The sequence below is a fragment of the Volvox carteri genome, assembly GCF_000143455.1.
Source record: "Volvox carteri f. nagariensis unplaced genomic scaffold VOLCAscaffold_23, whole genome shotgun sequence".
NCBI classification, from domain to species: Eukaryota; Viridiplantae; Chlorophyta; class Chlorophyceae; order Chlamydomonadales; family Volvocaceae; genus Volvox; species Volvox carteri.
In genome coordinates this window covers 569,841-586,203 of record NW_003307566.1, presented here as the reverse complement: position 1 = coordinate 586,203, position 16,363 = coordinate 569,841, and the positions used below count along the sequence as shown (strand labels likewise).

At 55.6% G+C, this 16,363-nt stretch overlaps 3 protein-coding genes across 3 annotated transcripts in view; 1 reads left to right on the top strand and 2 right to left on the bottom strand.

Annotated features, from left to right (window-relative positions):
- Nucleotides 1–460: 460 nt before the first annotated feature.
- VOLCADRAFT_91878 (uncharacterized protein) lies at nt 461–4,804 on the top strand (the record flags this gene model as incomplete). Its single annotated transcript, XM_002951371.1, has 6 exons — nt 461–549; nt 1,093–2,210; nt 2,684–2,820; nt 3,225–4,081; nt 4,284–4,503; nt 4,754–4,804. The coding sequence occupies 6 exons, from the start codon at nt 461–463 to the stop codon at nt 4,802–4,804; spliced, it is 2,472 nt and encodes an 823-aa protein (XP_002951417.1).
- A 7,108-nt stretch (nt 4,805–11,912) lies between these two features.
- Nucleotides 11,913–13,618, bottom strand: VOLCADRAFT_91877 (uncharacterized protein; the record flags this gene model as incomplete). The annotated part of the gene is made up of 4 exons (XM_002951276.1): nt 11,913–12,626; nt 13,061–13,071; nt 13,114–13,266; nt 13,600–13,618. The coding sequence occupies 4 exons, from the start codon at nt 13,616–13,618 to the stop codon at nt 11,913–11,915; spliced, it is 897 nt and encodes a 298-aa protein (XP_002951322.1).
- A 257-nt stretch (nt 13,619–13,875) lies between these two features.
- VOLCADRAFT_91876 (uncharacterized protein) overlaps nt 13,876–16,363 on the bottom strand; it is a gene marked incomplete at both ends in the record, with an annotated part of 4,099 nt that continues 1,611 nt past the window's right edge. The window contains 4 exons of the mRNA XM_002951275.1: nt 13,876–14,067; nt 14,213–14,301; nt 15,373–15,487; nt 15,790–16,000. Of these exons, the coding sequence (XP_002951321.1) occupies nt 13,876–14,067; nt 14,213–14,301; nt 15,373–15,487; nt 15,790–16,000 (607 nt within the window). The remainder of the gene's footprint in view (nt 14,068–14,212; nt 14,302–15,372; nt 15,488–15,789; nt 16,001–16,363) is intronic.

Here is a 16,363-nt window from a genome sequence, read left to right as displayed (position 1 = left end):
AGTAGTGAACCCCTACTGTGGCGGCAGCTGGGAACCCGTGGGATTCGTACTAAAGAAAGTGTGACCACGGTGCCGATACAGTCTACAATGGTGTCCAGTTGAGTGCTAGTTTTTAGCTCCTTCCTTGTTGTCGTGCACCTGCAAATCAACTACAAGTGCTCAACATGGCAAATACAGAGAAGTTCGAGTAGTCGTGTGCGGTTAGTATTCCTGGCTACTTTGAGCACAGAATGAGCATTCGTCGTAAAAATTAGGAGTTTAAGCTATAGCTACGTTTTCCCAGAAGTTAAGAGGTTTTAAATAGGGTAGTGGCCTAGTTAACCTTGGACTTTACTTTCGTGGCCGGTTCCATTTTGCACGTTGACAGTGGACGGGGACCAATATTGTTTCTTGGCTCTAATGTAGAAGTAATGCATGATGGTTCGAATGCTGGCCTTTACCAGCGGCAGAAGGAAGTTGGATGTCTACGAACTTACAGCCTCCACCGCCCGAGGGTTACGCTTTATGGATTTATTGCCTATTATTGTTTAACAACATTATTGGAAGGAGGTGAGTCGAGCAGCTGCGATCCGCAGCCCTTCGCTCCATGACAGTGCGACAGGCCACCTTGGGCGTGAAGTGCACAGAAGGTTAAACGACATCTAGTATCTAAAGTATTCTTCCTATGGCTATTTTGCATCTCATTTTTGCCCACGGCTAGGGTACGGAGCCCAAGGGTTGAGATACCGGTATGCCATCCAGTTTCAGGACACCCCTGATGGAAGGTATCGATACGAGCTCCACTGGATGGCTTCAACTTTTACGGGGGCGATGGCAACCTGCCAAAGCCGCGGGCAGGGCCGAGGCATCCTGACGCCGCTGTCATCCATCGACGAAATCGAACTTGTGTCGACTTTACTAGCCGAGGGCTGCTGCTCTGGACCTCAATGGGATGACGAGTACGTCCTTCAATGAATTCCCTATGCATGTCGTCAAAGATTCGTCGCTCAGTGCAGGATTACATGATTCCCGCAGGTTTTTTTCCGTTGGACTAACGACCCTCGTCAACCGCCACTCTCTGGGCTTCCTGGACCGGCCCCGCCCCGGTAGCAGCACGGCTCTCCTCCGCGAGTTGGCTATCCCAGGCGTGGGCTACGTTAACGGGTCATGGCCGGACGCCCCCTCATTAGCAACTGCTTCTAATGCTGCGTCGGCCTCAGCAGCTGCTGGAACGGAAGACCAGACAAACGACACCCTATCCACCCCGCTCTGCGCTACTGTACGGGTGGTTCTCCTGCCGCCGCCGCCTTCGCCGCCACCGCTTCTGCCGCCAGCAACAAGTGACGCTGCCGACGCGGTCGCTTCCCTCACCACTGGCCCTACACTACAAGCAGTAGCCGCATGTGACATCAGCAGCGCCGCACGAAACCTTACCTGCAGCAGCAGCCGTAGCAGCAACAACAACAACAACATCGGGAATAGCAGCAGCAATAACAACAGCAAAAACACAACAACGAAAACAGCATACCAGCTGGAGGTCAATTTCCAGGCCTGTGATGAAGGACCCACGGGTCAGGGCGGCGGAAACGACGGTGCTGTAGCTCACGCCTTTGTTTGTCGCGTCCCGGCACCCGCTAGACCGTCTCCAGCCCCATCACCATCGCCATCACCATCACCACCGCAATCCGCTCCGCCGCCGCCGCCACCTACAGCCAAGTCTCTGACAAGGCCGGCGTCGGAGCATCCGCCGGAACACCCTCCACCGCAGCTGCCGCTACCAGGCCTCTCCAACATCAACCCCAAGACACACACCACAGAAACGGCGCCTTCGGAGCCCCCACTGCCCCCACTGGGCCCAGGTCCTGAAAACACTTCCTCATCGCCGCCAGCGCGAGCGCGCCGCCGAACCATCCTGGCGGCGTCATGGGGGCCCCGCGGAAGCAGCCACACGGCCGGAAGCCGTCGCCGGGCTTTGTCGATTCTCACGGGCTCACTGGGAGTGACCACCGTGACGCTGGACGGGACGTCGGTAACGCCACCACCGGTACCGCTGCGGTCAGAAGGTTTCCCGCGTCCTGCTTTCCCTCCGCCGTCACCGCTACCACCATCGCCTTCACCGCCTCTTCCGCCGCCGCCGAGGGGTCCCTCGCCTCCGTCGCCGCCATGGGGAACCGCCGAGAGCGCAATTAACACAAGTACGGCTTTGTCAGCAGAGCTTGTAAGACCCAAATGTAAGTGGTTACTGGGGATGCGCAACCTGCCCTATGTTTTTTATGCCTTTCTTGCAGCTTTATTAAGGTTCATTACGTGCATAAAAACCATATCACCGCGCATATCGCTTGATCCCTCCTCCGCACCGATGGTGTCATCTTCCTGTAATCGTCAAATCGGCAAACATTGCCACTTAACAGCGCAAAGAGAATACTTTATTTGGCAAAGCTGCTCGTGTGGCCTCCGCAGCACTGCCCTCCCGCCGCTCAGCCCATTACAACCCAGGCACGAATGCATGTTTGTTAATACGGGCAGGATATGGCCCCTACCCACCCATCCACCACCCACCCACCTACCTAGACCTGCATGCTGCTGTCCAGATGCGATGAATGCGACATCCCAATTTAGCCTTTTCCTCCCCATCGTTTTGCTTTCCTCAAGGCAGGCAGCACACCACTAACACTAACATCTAGATCGCGTTCTCTTTACACAGGCGATTCGGAAGTGCTCACTGTTGGCGGCGTCACGCTGCGCTACCTGGCCTGCCACACCGCGGCAAGTTGGGCGGTATCGGCGGAGCTGTGTGCGGACTTGGCGCCGCGGGGCACCCTCGCCGCCTTTGAATCCCAGGTAGGGAGAATGATCAGCAGGTCGGAGGGACTTTAGAAGGATAGGAGTCGGATAAGGAACAGGGATAGGAGGAGCATTTGGGAGCTGTGTGGGCGGTGTGGGCCCACTGGTGCCGCTGTGTGGGCGATTTTTATGTATTTTCCCTTGATCGCACTGTGTAAGTGCAGACCTTGCCACTCCCCAGGAGTTACAAGTTATACAGGTTCCGCACGAATCCGGGGTTGTCGTCAAAGCCAGGGGGCCATGGACTAGTATATAGATATACATTTAAAGATGTGGAGTTGAACTAGGGCCCCTGCGGCCCCACTTTATCCAGCCATCCTAAATAGCTTTTCATTGCCCGTTCATCTCTCGTGCTCCCCCCGCCCCTCACGTATCCTCCTCCGTCGTACCCGCCACCGCAGGCACAACTAGACGCCGTGTCCAGAGCCTTTGGCGCCAAGGACCTCGGCGGAATGTACGACTTTTGGTTTGGCTTGGCATCGGGCGTCGTGAGCCCCCCGGAGCAGCAACCCGCGAGCCCGAGTCCAGAGGGCGGTAAACCGCCTCTGGAGTACGTCCTGACTGACCCACGGGTCGTGCCCGATTTTCCGGCGCGGCTCTGGGCTAGCGGTGCGCTTGGTGTGGACAGCACCTGCAGGGCGGAGCCCGACCCGCCGGAGCCGCCCGGATCGCCACCGGCTGCCCCAAGCCCTGGGGTTCCTTTAGACGTCGCGTTTGTTCAAGCGGAGTCGCCTCCGAGTGCCTCTGACACTGCTCCTCCGCGGCCATCATCACCTCAGTCGCCTAACCTCAAGCCAACCACGCCCATCGCCTTAGCCTTGCCTCGCCCCAGCGGCTGCTGCGCCAGCCTCACCATCTTGCCAGCCGCCGCCGACCCTGCCATTGCTGCCAACACCACCACCGTGACCGTCCCGGGCGCAGCTGCTGCTGCTGCTGCTGCAGGCTACAGCACACCTGCACCCCCGGGTGACGCCGGCCCGCTACTGCTGCTACGCGCCTGCCACCACAAGATCAAGTTTGTGTGCCAGGTGCCGGTGGAAGCGACCGGCATAGAGGTTTCCCCGGGGCCTCTCGGGTCGGCCACGGGCGGCGGCGCAACCACGTTGATCGCTAGCCTCTTTCTGGACGCTGTGGAGCCCAGTTACAAGGGAGCATACCGAGTGTTTCGAGCCCAAGTGGAGTTGCGGCTTGTCGGAGCGTCGTACAGTCGGTTTTCTGGGGATGGCGGAGGAGCCCTCCTGGAAGACTTTCGAAACGAGTAAGTGGGTTTTAGTGACACCACCTCGTTCCCCTCTCCAGTTCTGCTTTAGCGAATTTGCTCCGCAAAAGGCACACACGAGCTCTCTATGATTTAATTGAAACGCGCAAAACCTTTTAAAACGCACTAAATCTTACTAAAACCCCAACTAAAACCGGACACAAAACCCGCTACAAAAACGTGGCAACCCCTCCCACCGCAGGACTGAGCGCCAGCTGGCCCTGGCCACGCGACTACCCGTCTGGAGCTTTGAAGTTTTAGGCCTCCGCAGCGGCTCAGTGGTGGCAGAAGTGAACCTCACAGCGCGGGGTCTGCCCAGAGCCACTCTGGCCAACTTTTCTGAGTTCGTGACTGCCTCTCTCGCGGTCAGACGGCCCCAGGAGTTGTTTAGCAACGACTTCATCCAGACCTGGACCATACAGGTGAGTCACCGCCTCACACTATAGGAATAAATTACGACGACCCTAGCAACTTTGTTACTTAGGTTGAAATAAATTGAGACCCGCCCTAAACGGAAAAAAATCGCTGCAGGTGACGCGGTTACTGCACCCACCTTGTGCGGCTACAAGGCTGGGGGAATGGGGGCCGGGGTAGGGGAATGGCATGTGCGGGATGCCACGGTGCGGTCCTGCTCTTAAACGGATGGGTGTGCGGAACCAACCAGTGCCACAGGTGGACCGCGTGCGCGATGAGAAGCACGAGCACCAGGCGAACATAGCATGAGCTCAGTTCCCGCCTTCTTCGTACAATGCATCTGCAACAGCCATGCCAACATGCCACATGTATGGGGGGAGCCCTACCGCATTAAGTGTTTGGAACAGCTTCCGGCTTCCGGTGCGCGCAGGCACGCAACGACGGCATGTGTGTGTGTGTGTGTGCAGCGGGAATGCATGCATGCACCTGTCCGCTGTATAACTCTTGTGTGCCAGAGCTGTCCTACTTCTCCCTCTATGTCCTCCCGAACCTGCCCGACTTCAAGCCGCTGCTTGATATTTAATATACGTATAAATAAAAAGCCATAAGATGATTTCCGCAGGGCTTGAACCTTGCCGACTCTTGACAAGCCTTGGAAAAAATTACAAATAGACGTGAAAGTTTTCCAATGCCCACGGCATTGCTTATTTCGCCGATGCCAGGACTGTATCGTCACTATTTTGGCGCTGTCGGAACTCAGCGAACCGCCCAGCCCGGCGAGCCCCCACCGGCACCGCAACAGCGAGCTCCTGATCACCGTTGTCGTAGTTGTGGGCGGATCTCTGATGATTGGCGCGGCGCTGGGACTGCTGCTGCTGGTTCGCCGGATCCGACGGCGACGGCAGCGACGCCGAGGGTCCACGCCAGTTTACCTCACATCACTTGGGAGCTTCAATGGCGATGACGGCGACGGCGAACACGACGAAGGCTTTTTTCTGCGCAAAGATGTGCTGTCACCGCCGCAGCCGCCGCAGCAGCAGCAGCGGCAGCAGCAGCGGTCTTTGTCGAACAACTCCCTGAACGTCTCTCGCCTCTCTGCAAACGCCGCTGCCGCCCTCGTCGCCGCCAAGTCCTTACCACAGCTGCCCTCTTTGCGTCCGTTGGCAGTAGCAGGGCCCACAAGGCCGCACCTGCAACAGCCACCGCCGCTACAACAAATCTCATCCGGCAGCCGGCAGCTTGGTAGCGGTGACGGCGGCGGAGGCAGTGGAAGAGGTGCAAGCAGGCGCGCAACGCTGTCGTTGTCTGGGAGCATTGGCACCTTACCGGACGTGGGCCTTGGAATGTCGCCAACAATTCGGGGCCGGAGCTCAGGACGGATTGCCTCTGCACATATCGACTTGTCCGGGATGCAAGTAGCGTCGCCCAAGGTGGCGGCAGCGGCAGCAGCCCCGGCTGACGGCAGTGGCTCGAACGGTCTTTTCAACGATCCGCGCATTATACCAAACGTTCCGTAAAGGCGACGGCGCTGCATCTGATGGTCTGCGAGTGCCGTTGGATTGGTCAAAGCCGCCGCCGCTGCCTTGCCGCTGCCTGACATCTGCTGCCTGACGTTCTTGATGTGGCGTTAGCGCCGGGTGCGCTTGGAGATGTGGATACGCCCGCATGCATCGGCATTCAGTCTGTGACATTGTTAATGATGACCTTTAGGATCCTTTTCTTTGAAGCCAAACAATGGACAGCCAAGGTTCCCGGCATACCTGTTTGCGCAGCTGATGCGTTTTTGTTTTGCAGCAATCTCCGCAGCAATCACCTACCTACCTACCTAACTACCTACCTAACTACCTGCCTAACTACCTAACTACCTGCCTACCTACCTACCTAACTACCTACCTAACTACCTGCCTAACTACCTACCTACCTACCTACCTAACTAACTACCTAACCCGGCTACGTTTGCGACGTCAGTTTAGTACGGACACTACGGAAGGTACGAAGATTATGGCGCACTCACAGGGGCATATGCTGGGGCCCTTCTGGTTCGGATGTTTAGAGAAGGTCCTCTTCGTGTTCGTGACTGGTCAGCAATCATCTCGTCAACGCGGGGAGCCCTACGGGGGCCGGGGGGCTCACCGCCGTGTCAGTGTATATGTTGCATGCTTGACCAGGACCAGGACTTTGCGAAGCTGGGCATTTGCTTTTTCCTAGAGCTGAGCTGCTGGGCTTGCTGCTTATGCTTCCCGCTTCCCGTTTGTTGCACCTGATAGGACCGGGACCTCCCTTTAGGACTCCTTTTTATACTGATGAAACGACGTGGTGTTGTTTTGACGTGGTACTGCCTGGTACTACTACAACGGCTGTGTGCCCCGTATCGTAGCCGCCTGCAGTAGCAGCAGCAGCAGCAGCAGCACCAGCGCTGCCTGCTTGTGTAAGGTTGATTGGCGGCCAAGACGGGCAGCATGGCCTGAACGTTGGTGTGTTATCGAGGAGGCGGCCTGGAGGACGACGACCGCTTGTATATCTTAGCCATACATTTCCGCAGCGTGCGCGGTGCGGACGTAGTGAAGGTATACGGCCATTTATGGTAGAGAAGCGTGATGGTTGCCGATCAGCGCACTCACACACACACACACACACACACGCACGTACGGTTGGTGAATATGGGAGAGAAGTGCTGCGGAACCTCGCATCGGCGGACCAGTGTTACTTTGTGACCGCTACAGGAACCTGCTACTGCTGCCGTTGCTGCTGTTGCTGCTATTGCTACTGCAAGCAAAGTGGCATCGATGATAGGACAGTTTAAATGTGTCTCGTTGATTGTCACTACTAAAGATTTTGAGGTGGACTTGCAGGGTGCGTGTTGAACTGAAAAAACAGACGCGCTACCGACGGATGATGACGTCACCTTGGATCATGTACGGACGTATGTATGCATGTATGTATGCATGTATGTATGTGCTGCCACTAATGCTGATAGGCAGTGCTGAAGCTCGTCGCATTATTTCTAATCTTTGCCGGTAAGCTATTGCTCGCGGCACTGAACGAAGGCGCAGGCCACCTGCAGCTGTATATAGCTGCGCATATTTATTACTAAGGGGCTGCTAGTTTCCACTGGGGGTGGCCACCCGGGCCATGTGGATGCAACATGTGGTTTTGTAGACCCTGTTCGGAATTTTCGCCTGCACGTGCCGCAATACACACGTTCCAATTATTTACATTTCTATCTCCCAGCTCTTAAGGGCTGCTCAGCGCTTTAAGTAGCAGCAGGTCGGGGTGCTCGAAATATTTTTGTCCTTGATTTTGCTTTACTCGATCTCCTACAGTACCTTCGGATTGTTCTGGGGTACTACTCTCAGGACGCTTGATGTGTCGTCACACATTCCGTTAAGACCGGTGTGTCCCTTCTGTCTGTCTGTCTGTCTGTCTGTCTGTCTATCTGCGCATGAATGGGATTTGGGTGCGTGGTGATGTATGTGCGATGTGTGTATGTGTGTATGTATGCTTGTGTGTATGCGTGTGTATGTGTGTGTACGTGTGTGTGTACGTGTGTGTGTACGTGTGTGTGTATGTGTGTGTGTGTGTTTCTGCGCGTATGTATGTGTGCGTTTCGTCATTCCAATCCTGCATATGCATACTTCGCAAATGTTAAGCAAAGGGCTGTGCTTTGTCGGTTGGCCTCAAAACGCATATATAGCCCTGCATCTACGCGTGTAGATATACAGATTTACATTTGTGAATTAAAGTAATATTGACAGCATAGCCTGCGATTTTCAATGTCGTTCGTTGATAAAGTAAGGGCGGGACGGTCGTTGTTCTTGTCACCGTTCGTAGACCCTAATAGCTAATGACGGAGTTTTTGTAGCGACATGCTGCTCGCACAAGTTGTCACGACTGTATTACCATCGGCGCATCTCCACCAAAGGAGCCGAGCCGAGCGAGGCAAAACCGCCCTCCGACCGGAACTGTCAACTGGTAAGAGTTCGCACTTTCTGCGCTGTATCTGTCTGAGAGAGGGCCGCACGGGGGGAGCACAAAGGATGGTAAGGATGCATAATGGTCTGATCAAGGGGGAAGGGAGGGAAGGGAGGGAAGGGAGGGAAGGGAGGGAAGGGAGGGAGAAAAGGTGTTGGTGTATTCTGCCGCAAGAGGGGGAAACAGAGGAAACGGCGCATCCATCTCACCAAACACGACACCGGTGTTTCTGGTTGTAATGGCGGCAGTGGGGTTATAAGTTGTGGCGATTGTTTGTACGCACAACAGACACAACGGGCATAGCAGACACAACGGGCGCGTACGTGTGCGGTGACTTGTCAAGTGCAAGATGTAAACAGGCATTCAGGAAATGCATTTTCCTGGCAGTGATGAATCTGGTGTGCAGTACGTTGGCTGTACAGGAAAGATGGAGTATGCAAACCGATGAGGAGTTGTGGTGCGGTGGCCAGCAAAAGTGTGTTTAGGAGATAATTTTTTGGGGAATTGTTTTTACAAGAGCCACCTCGGTGGCTACTGGAGGGTTTTCCTTCAGAGCCACCTTCTGATGTGTTTTTGAATGAATGTCTGAGAAGGACGCACCACACGTACTCGTTTAAGGTTGAACATGCTTTCCAGTTTAGCACACAGTTTAGGGTGCCCCTCTAGAAGGGGAGAGCAGGGAATTGCCTCGGGAAGGAGGCCACTGGTGAAGCTTAACCACCCTGTAAGGAGAAGGAACACAAAGCCACCAGATTCATCACAGTGGGCCCACCACCACATCCACCTCAAGGCGCCACCAGCCGCCCCCACCACAGGGCCACAGGCCGCACCACAACATCCAGGATTATCCGCATTATATTCACGATCGTGTGTGGTGTGCATCCCAACCATGGCAACGCGCGCAGCCTTCATCTAACCACAACGCACAAGCCAATGAGCTCTTCACAGCAGGCTCCATCCCGGGGGGTTCCCCCCCCTGCGGTGTTGCGTATTATTGTTGCGCCAGTGCTTGAGGGCCAGCGCATACGGAAAAGTGCTGACCGTGAACCGCGGCTGAGTCTTCAGGTGCACACACACACACGCAGTGAGGTGCTCCTTCTGAAGGCGGTTCCGCTGCTTGTCTCTTATAGTAGTTACTTAGTTCATGGTCGAGAACACGCGCTCTGCCTCCAATGAGTCTGGCACACGATGGTAGCGCACGGCCAGCCGCGCGCTAGCCGTGCGCGCTCTCCCAGACAGTCGCGCAAGTAGGGTGGAAAAGTGCGCGTCATGGCCTGCCATGAAGGCCGTGAAGGAGCCATGTTTTTGAGCTGCACGCCCGACGTTTCTGCACGCCCCAAGATCTCCGTCACAGTCCTACCAACCCCAGCGGTATGTGTGCAGGTCAGTCGGTGTGACGGTCAAGTGCGTGATCCCTTTAAATTATTTGAGGCAACGAACGTCGTTAGTCCTGCGTCCTCCAGCCGTCCACAACGGACCAGGCGCCGAAGGATGGATGTTCCTGGAGGGTGGCTACTGCTGCGTGAAGCTCTGCGTGAGTTTCTATGAAGCCCCTTGGCTCCTGACGTCGAATCGGGGTTTAGGTCTGCCGGAACCGGAACCACCCATATTTTGCGAATTACTGTTCTGAGAGGCGGAGGGGCCACAGGAGCCGTTTTCCGAAACACTGGAACTTCTCCATGCCTGGAGCTTCCAAAACAACGACGACGCTTTGTGTGCGTGTGTGTGTGTGTGTGTGTGTGTGTGGTTGTTACAGTAGGCTCTCCAGACTCGTGAAGAGCAGAGCCAGCAGGGCCACCAGCTGTGGCCGTGCATGATTACTGCTCCTGAGACGAACAGTCGACGACATGTTGCTGTGTATTTTTATGTTTCACACTTACATGTGTGTGTAGTTATTAAGACATCATGCGTCAATGCCATCTTTTGGTGCATCATGATTACCTGAGTCACGTACGGGAGGTTTTTTTTTGTGGTACGGCAAATGATGGTAAAAAATGAAGGGCTGGTTTTTTTCCACTTGGGCAGCACAGGCCGCCTGGCGCGGCCGCGCCTGCCAGCCAGTCAGCCAGTTAGCTGCCGTCAGGCTTGATAATAATGACAGAGAGAGGGAGGGCATTTTTGAGGTAGCATTCGACATTTACGTCGCATGCGGCGTGTAATAACATTTTACTAAAGAGTTCTCTCCAGATAGCAGATGGAAGGTTACAGTTTGTGACGACTAGGTTGACCAAAGGTTGACCATCAATAAAAAAGTTGGCGATAAGACGGCGGCAAGGCCTGTGGGGATTAGCGTATTAAGGACGACATCGGACTGGTTATGACTTGTTTGTGTTGCAGCGCGCATGTTGAGCCGCGCCCTCTTGCTGCCGACCTGGACCAGCATATAGACCAGCCCAGCCTAGGAGTAGTTATTACAACGGATCATGCGCAACGTCTTAACGAAAACCCCAACTAGTTTACCATGTACTAGTTTACCAAAGAGGCCGCTGCTGGTGGAGCAACAGCGGTATGTTGTGGACAATGACAATCGCTAGGATATATGGTGTAGACGACGTTGGTGCCTTCAACTGCCCAACCACAAGAGGGTCACCCCCCTCACATTCTACTGGCCAGCGAGGCCTTGTGGCACCCCCCCCGCGCATCTTAAGTTGCTGGACTTTGCATATGTGCGCGCGCAGGGACACCAGCCGCTCTTCCCGGATTTATATTCTTGCTTGCATACAGTAATCCTGCTCCTGCTTGCATACAGTAATATTCAAAACAATTGTCCCAAGCCGGAAAACATTATATATACGTCAATAATTCTCCTCTGGCTAGGAGTACGAAAGTACGGAGGTACGGAATTGTCGTGCAACTTTTCCCTCCCCTACTCTCCCCCTTTTGCCAGCCTCCCTGGCGTCCGCCGCCCCCCAACTTTGCGCTCATCTTTTTTTTATTTTTGACCCACATCTGCACATCTGGAACGACCACATCGTCGAGGCGCAATTGCATGCCGCTGAGTCCAAATGCTAAAAGCTCAATCGGCGCGCACGGCATGTCCGCGCACACCCACACAGCAGCTACCTGCACTCCCCCCCAGGCACATTCCAGGTACAACTTCTGCCGCCTCTCCTGCTTTTCTAAGAAGATCTGAAAGGATCTGAAAAGAGTGAAAGCTACTGCTGGGGCTGAATCACCCGTGATGAGAGGTGAGAAACCAGGAGGAAAACATTTCCCTAAATCACACAGCGTGCAGCAGGACAGAGCCATAACCGATTAAAATGACAAAACAATCAAAACAACAGCCACAACACGTTACCGGTGTGCTTGCTTGACTTTGCTTCCTTCGCTTTTCCTGACCTCCGTCGCAAAATTTATGACGCAAAAAACTCCATTTCCATCATCTTCTTCTCCTGTGGTCAGCTTCTTCTATCCAACCTGACACCACCCCCCTTTGGGATCCCTCTCACATGTTGCCCGGCCTGTCTCCCAGCATCATCTTATGGTCTCCCACACGTACTTCAATCGCAAGCAGCACAGAAATGGTAACTACATACAGCGTCACGCTGATGATGCAACACCATTTGTCGACGCGCGCCGCCACAAAGGACGCGAACACGGGGTCTTCCTTGCACTGCTGATACAGGTGTCGCGGCGCCGTGACCACCCCCCCTATCCAGCCCCGCAACGCCGCCGCCACCGCACCCGCGGATCGCCACAATCCCAGCGCTCGACAGCGCTGAAGCATGGCCGTGCAGCTGGCGCGCGCGTTCGCGAACATGACAGACGCACGGCTGCCGCTACCGACGGAACGCGCATCCGCGGTGGTGCTGGGGGCGGCGGCGCCGCCGCCATTGACAGGCGGCAGGCAGATGTCATCATGGGTGACGGCAAATGACGTATGGGTGCGTGCGGAAGCGAAGGGTGACATGGCATGCGTCGGCGGTGGCGGTGGCGGCGCGTCGGCGGGGTTGTTGTCGTCGTCAGCGTCGCCGTACATGCTGACGGAAACGCTACCGGTGCGATGCCGGGGAATGACGCTGGCGGCGGCGGTGACGGCGGCTGTAGCAGCGGCGGTTCCGGAGCTGCGGACGAGGCTTGCCTCCGCTGGCGTTGGTGCGGGTGTCGTTGAGGGCGTGGTTGGTGGCGTAGGTGGGCGCAGTGCGGGTATTGGAGTTCCCTGGGGCAGGGGGTGTTGTAATCGTGTGGCTAGCAGCGGGAAGGCTGGCTGGGTGAACTGGGGTGTTGGGGCGGGCGCCGGTGGTAGGTAGCGCAGGAGGGGGCTCGTTGGGTGAAAGCAGGACAGCTGGGGTACGCAGGAGTTAGGACCAAAGACAGTCAGACAGTCAAACAGACAGACAGACAGACAGACAGACAGACAGACAGTCTAACAGACAGGCAGGCAAAGGGGTTGTTAAACGGTCCGGCAAAGGAGAAGTCCAGATCTGCCTCCCGGGGGAGAAGAGAGGATATCTCCAACCACCCCATCTCCAATCTCCGCACTGCCCCGCCCCCACCGACCCCACCGATCCAGGTGGGGGTCTGGCCCCCTCCACCTCCCCCCTCCACCTCCCCCCAACATCTTCTGCCCATTTCTTTCCTTCCCCCCCTCACCTCCCGCTCACCTGCGGCGCGACGAGGGCTGAATCCTCCCTACGGCAACTCACAGCGGGTCCAGTTACAACCCCACCCCACATCCCCACCCCCGCCGCCGCCGCCGTCGTACTCGTCGCCGAACTCCTCGCTGTCGACGTCGCCACGCCACGGCTGTTTTGAAACCTGACGCCAGGTCGCGCCGTCGTCCACGGCGCCGTGCGCCCCTGGCCGCCGCGAGGACCAAGGTTACCGGCGGCGGCGGCGCCGCCGCCGCCGCCGCCGTAGTGTTTGCCGCCATTGCCGGCGGCGCCTGGGCCTGGGGCGTGTTGTGTGAGGTGGTGGGTGAAGGAGTGGGCGCGGCGGCCTCCTGGCGGGAATAACTCCTTGGCGAGGTAGCGCTGGAAGGCCCCCCTGGACTCGAGCAGGGCAACAGGACAACAGGGCGGTGATGCCGTTGAGCGTTACCTTGTCGTTTTCCTCCTCTTACTACTACTACTACTCCCCCAATTTTCAACCTCCTAACAGCCGTCAATCCTATCTCCTATCTTGCCCTCCACTTGGGTATGAGAGAGACATACAGACATACAGACACCAGCAAATAATACAGGATCCCCACGTACTTGAGAGTCTGTCACTGATGACATTCGTTGTTGCGGTGTTGACATACAGACATACACTTCCGCGGATAGAGTTTTATACCTGTGCTTGTTTTTCATCCCTTTACCCTCTCCCCTCCGTTCCGGGTTTTGATGCCACTCTGCGGCTCTGGCACATCTCTTTGAAAAACACTTGACGAGAGGTTTTCTCTCTCTCTCCGCACACATTATTATTCCTCATTTCAACAAAACCCTCTCCCGGCGGTTAACCTTTGCTCTTTTATCAGCGCCGTACCTGGCTAGAAGGGTGTCGTACTTCCGTACACAGGTCCTCTTGGTGCCCAAGAACTCCGAAACCGTGGCGATTCGATTCACAATGAGGCTCTCAATGCAGGCCAGCGCAATCATGATGTAGCTCACCAGAACCACCTGCGCCAAGATTATAATTTTATAATAATTTTTAAAAATATAGTTACTTTCAATTTTATATACTAAAGAACTCAAATTATAAATAAAGTGATTTTGCAAGCAGCAATGTTTGGGACTGGAAGGATTTTGAGCCGCAGGAACCCACCATCTGAAGCGCGTTGATGTAGTTGGCCGGCGGGAAGTCAAACACGAATTGCATGGCAGTCAGGGACAGGAACATCGTCAGCACGACACCTGAGGAGGGGGGACCGGCCCGGCCAGGGAACCGACAAAGCAGCCAACAACAGAGGCAGGGTTACAGCGGTCGCAGCGGCAACAGGGAGGGGACCGGGCGGGGCCCAACAGCACATCAGCAATTCCGGCCACCGGACAGCTGAAAGGCAGACAGACAGACAGAGCGTTACGAAGGGTCAACAAAAAAAGGCATCATGGCATGTAGAACCAGGACAAGCTGGCGAACGAACGAAGTAGTACGCCCCAATACGGCCCAAAACCCAATAACAAGTTTACACGTTTACTACAAGTTTTCAAGCTCCACGCACAAGTGTGGGGGTGTCCGTAAAAGCCGGGGAGCCCATGGACGGTAAATCGTTTTTAGTACGGTTACGTGGTGGACCATATAATAACAATAACGGAGCGCTAGAGCCCCGAAGATACGGCACCCGTCCAGTCCGCGATGCGAGGGAAGGCGACATAACTCGTTTTTTTGTACATCGTACGGCTGTTCCTCCTCTGGTCACACGAACAGTGAAAACGCCCCAGCAGCAGACACAGCCCGAAAACAACAGCAGGTGTGCTTGGTGGTTGGCGGTTAGTGAACGTTGGCGGTTAGTGGTTCCCCTCGGAGAAGGTACGAGACCGGAAATCCTTTTCCTGGGGAAAATACTTTGGCGGAAAGGCTATGATTAGTTGAGGGGGGTTGTTCAAAGTCGGGGGGGGGGTCGAAACGTTGGAGGAGGTGGGAAAGGCGCGGGGGAGAGATGGCCGGGTAATACCGGGCATGATGTGGTGCTGCGAGTTACTACTACGGGGTTTGACTGTGGGGGTTTGACTGTGGGGGTTTGACTGTGGGGGGTTTGACTGTGGGGGTTTGACTGTGGGGGTTTGACTGTGGGGGTTTGACTGTGGGGGTTTGACTGTGGGGGTTTGACTGTGGGGGTTTGACTGTGGGGGTTTGACTGTGGGGGTTGAGGGTTTTATGCCGCTGGGGCTATGTTGCGCCTTACCACACCTTCACACCTTCTACTACTCCTTCACTCCTTCGCCCGCTTGCTCATTCGGGTCCCCCCCTTTGCCCACACGCACCCATCCGATCTCCCAGCTCGTTTTGCGGCATGAAGAACACCACAAAGGCGACTAGGGTGATGAGCAGGATCGGAATGAGGTTGGTCAGAACGTAGTAGGATGACACACGCTTGATCTGTAGGTGGAGGGGACAGGCGGAGGATCCGGAGATTCGGAAGAAGGGTGAGAGATGGAAAGACGAACCACGAACGAGTGAAGAGGGAGAGGGGGAGAGAACGGCAGTAAGCAGTGTGCGCGGTCACCACAGGTATCGGCACAGGTACAGCGGTGCAGCATTGAGACCCTAAGTCCTCGTTGCCTAGTCAGGAACAGTCCAGACGCGTTTGTAGGTTTCCTAAACAGGCTCATGTAGTCGCCTTTATTTCTTCCCCCTTCTCGGCCCCCCCCCAAAAAAAAACGTGCCATGATGTCAGCCACAAGTACGGCAGGCCCGTAAAGGGCGCGGGACTCGTCGTACTTCTTGAAAAACCCGCAATGCGGCGGCTTGGTGGTACCCCGCGCGGTGTTGTTGGAGAAGTAGCGGTCGTGTACGGCAATGGCCTGGTAGTCTGCAACCTGCTGGTTGGTGCCTTTGCCAGATGCGCTGCCAGATGCGTTGCTTAAGGGCGCTGTGGACGACATATCGTACCTACGACATATTGTACGGCAATCAAGCATGTAACCACAATCTATAGAAGAAATCTGTCACAAGCACAGGTAAGGAAAACCTTAAGGTGTCTCTAAGGCTTCTGAGCTCAGCTTGGCAGCCCGTTTTCGGAATCCCAGAAACGAGTGCAGGTGCAGGTAAATGTAATTTTAAAAACGTTGAGCAGGAGGCGGACGAGGAGGAGGAGCGGAAAAATGAAATGATAACGACTTAGCAAATTTCCCACACTCGCCCGGTGGCTCCGCGCAAAGAATACCCTTGCCTAGGTGTGTCATTGACCCCCCCCACGCCCCACCCCACACACACACCCTCTCCCCCCCAAAACCCAACACACACACACCCTCC